We start from the raw sequence: 3,455 nt of genomic DNA, 5'->3' as shown, positions 1-3,455 counted from the left end.
TAATTTGAGAGGTAAATGACCGAAATCCCATTCATTCGCACACAATCTCCCAACAGGGACAATACGTAGCTGTGCTCGTATGGAAATGATGAATAGCAAAACTCATGTCTAAATCTATGATGCAACTAGCTCACTTCTCATATTTTTCTTTGTGCAAAGACAACAAATCCCATTTATCCATTAGCCTTTTTAGGTACAATCGATTTGATGCATCAAATTGCATATCAATACTGACATAATTTTTTATTATTAAAATAAAAACAAAAAAAAAGAGAAAAATTTGAGACATGTACATGTACTGTAATAAAAATGACGAAAACACATGCACATGTACTGTAATAAAATTTTGAAAGAAAATTGCACATAAAATATATCCCAATAATTTTTATTCGAAGATCAAGACAATGACTATAAACAAACGTACTGATTCCTGAGATCACGCCAGTGCCGCACAGCATCGATGAGCACGCCAAGTCACCCCAACTCTAAAATCTTGACCATCCTTACTCAGAAAGTTTAACAAACCCACCGAACAGTCAGTCCGTCCCAACCCCTTACTCCTATAAGAACCCGGCGTTCGCATGGCCTTCCTCCCAACATCTGTGCGCTCGCTCTCCTCGTCCGTAAGGTTGTTCAACACGCACTCTTCCCCTCTACATTTGCCCCGAGTATCTGCACACAAGTCCATCGTACCCGTCCACCGCAGTGCTTTCAGACCAAAAGATTTGTCTCTGGTTGGCGAGAAGAAGAATTTGGGTAGTTGTATAGCGAAGGCCTCAATGGCGGCGGCGACGACAGCTGAGAATAAGAAGAAGGTCGAGGTGTTTGATACGGAGGAGGATCTTGCCGTGTCTCTGGCCAAGTACACGGCCGATCTCTCCGATAAGTTCTCTAAAGAAAGAGGGGCTTTTTCCGTCGTCTTGTCTGGTGGGTCTCTCATCAAGTCCCTCAGGTAACTAAATAAAAGGTTTTGTTTTTTGTAATGTTTTGACTTTACTTTCATCGTGCCTTTTTTTTTTGGGGTAATACCCAGATGACCTCTTTGGTTGATGGGAAACTGTTTAAGGAAATGAAAAGAACATGGAGATTTAGATTTAGATTTATGACTAAAATCATCTATTTCTATCCGTGCCTGATCGCTCGTGTGGACAATCTGCTTTTAATTTTGGTTACGCTTTTAATGATCTAGAGAAGGTGGGGAAGGAAGAGAAAATAGAAAACTTAATTATGTGTTTATTCATTGTTATGAAACAAACGAAATTGATGCAAGAGTTTCCATACTCTGAGTTCTGTCTAAAGTTTTTACTTGGTTAAGGTGAGTTTCTGATGTTCGATTGTATTGGAAGTGTTCAATTTACAATCAAAAGGATATCTCCTTTCCCAATGCAGTGTTAACGATCAGTCGTATGGGCTTCTTGATGATATGAAAAATAGTTTTGGTAATTACTTGATATTCGGATTTCAGGAAATTACTGGAACCTCCATACATTGATAGGATTGAATGGTCGAAATGGCATGTCTTTTGGGTTGATGAAAGAGTAGTGCCAAAGGATCATGAAGACAGCAACTATAAGCTTGCTTATGATGGGTTTCTTTCTAAGGTGTGACTACTGAATATTTCCTGTTTTCATTTTTACTAAAACTTGCCGTAGGAATTGCATATACAGGTTCTACTGTTATTTGTTACACCTTAATGCTCTATTTTGAATGTACTCTCAAGTGTATTGGAGAATTATCTCACTGGTTTGGAGCTTGTAGAAGTGTAATCTATCTATCCTAATGGCCGCACCGCTTTTTGAAAGAATTGCAAGGACAATTGTAAGGTCAAAAGAGAACATGAGATCCGGATGGTTAGAGAATACATAATATCATGCTCCAAAAAGACTAGTCAATATTACCATTAAAGCCCCTTGAAGATTTTTATAAAGGGCAAGAACTTCTCTTTTCCAATCAATATGGGATCCCATTCACCATCTTTTTATACTCAATCTAGGATATTACACTCAATTGAGTTGAATCATAATTAGTTTAGGTGATGGAAAAAAATTGGGTGTTTTTGAATGGCAAGTGATGTTTTACACCTTTTTTGATGAATTTATAAATTTCTAATTCAAGGTCGTTGTTTTTTATCAATGTGAAAAGCTTAGTTTGGGTCATATGTACTTAAGAGGCAGTCTTGTGTTCTTTAATTCACTTGTTATTCACTTGTTATCATGAATTTTCATTCTTCTGTCCATGGCTATTCTACTTTTGATGCGTTTAAGCCTGTTAAACTTTTTCTTGACAGATACCAATTCTCCCTGGTAATGTCTACGCAATCAATGATGCGCTGTCAGCTGAGGGTGCAGCTGATGATTATGAGACCTGTCTCAAACATTTGGTCAATATAAATGTGATAGATCTATCAGCAGCTAGTGGGTTTCCCAAGTTTGATCTCATGCTGCTGGGTATGGGTCCAGATGGACATGTCGCTTCTTTATTCCCTGGGCATCCTCTCCTCAAAGAAAATGAAAAGTGGGTCACCTTTATTAAGGACTCTCCAAAACCACCGCCAGAGAGAATTACTTTTACCTTCCCCGTGATCAACTCATCTGCATATATTGCCCTTGTGGTGGCGGGTGCTGGTAAAGCTGGAGTAGTGCAAACAGCATTGGGAGAGGGTCAAAATTCAGATAAGCTTCCTGTTCAAGAGGTTTCACCTGAAGGGGAGTTGACTTGGTTTTTGGACAAGGGTGCAGCTTCAAAGCTGTAGGAGTCCTGATGTTTAAATCCGAATGAGGTCATCCATGTAGTGTGCTGGTATGTTTATCTTGTACTGTGGTTCATCTTTTTGCAATAAAAGAAGGGTTTGAATAATATCAGGTTTTATATATGATTTGCTATTACTTCTTCTGCTCTTCCTTCTTGTCTTCTAGAAGTCTTTTATATTTGCCATTTTATCATGGGTCAGCTTGGGATACAACATTACAGCAGAGAACATAGAACATTCTGCACATATCTTTAAACATAAATCCAATTTTCATACCATGTCTTCAACACTGGAAGTGAGTTGTTTTTCCTACCGCTATGGGTTTAAAATTATTTTCTTTGTCAAGAGGATAGTTGCCTAGAGACTATAATTCATTACTGTTTAGTATTTTGTGGTTCAAAACCAATACAATTTCTAACACTTCACTGGGTGAGTGGTCTCTTCAACATTAGCTTTCGATACACTGGGTGACATAAGAATAAATTATCCTCCTCCTGGTTTTGATTTAAGGTCTACTGTTGAAAATTAGGCCAATCTTTAGAGGTTTGGAATTTTACTCAGTTTTAAGATTGAACTCTAATATTAGGCGAATTCTTGTCATCCATGTGATCATTTGGTGGATTGATCTTTTGATATCGCCAACTTATTTGCATCAGAGTTTTTTAATGAAATTCCCTTCCTCTCATAGATATTGGTCAGTCAATGA

General features: G+C 37.9%; 1 protein-coding gene across 1 annotated transcript; it reads left to right on the top strand.

Moving 5' to 3' along the window:
* The first annotated feature begins 429 nt into the window (after positions 1-429).
* Positions 430-2,897, top strand: LOC108989593 (probable 6-phosphogluconolactonase 4, chloroplastic). The gene is made up of 3 exons (XM_018963255.2): positions 430-952; positions 1,466-1,601; positions 2,288-2,897. Exons 1-3 carry the CDS (start codon positions 582-584, stop codon positions 2,750-2,752), a joined length of 972 nt encoding a protein of 323 aa, XP_018818800.1. The 5' UTR covers positions 430-581; the 3' UTR covers positions 2,753-2,897.
* The last annotated feature ends 558 nt before the right edge of the window (positions 2,898-3,455 follow it).

Source organism: Juglans regia, chromosome 13 (genome assembly GCF_001411555.2).
Source record: "Juglans regia cultivar Chandler chromosome 13, Walnut 2.0, whole genome shotgun sequence".
NCBI classification, from domain to species: Eukaryota; Viridiplantae; Streptophyta; class Magnoliopsida; order Fagales; family Juglandaceae; genus Juglans; species Juglans regia.
This window is presented reverse-complemented; position numbering and strand designations above follow the sequence as displayed.

Coding starts and splice junctions, on each gene's coding strand:
- LOC108989593 (XM_018963255.2), top strand. CDS start 582: ATGGCCTTCCTCCCAACATCTGTGCGCTCGCTCTCCTCGTCCGTAAGG. Junction 953..1,465: donor TCTCTCATCAAGTCCCTCAG/GTAACTAAATAA, acceptor TTCGGATTTCAG/GAAATTACTGGAACCTCCAT. Junction 1,602..2,287: donor ATGATGGGTTTCTTTCTAAG/GTGTGACTACTG, acceptor TTTTCTTGACAG/ATACCAATTCTCCCTGGTAA.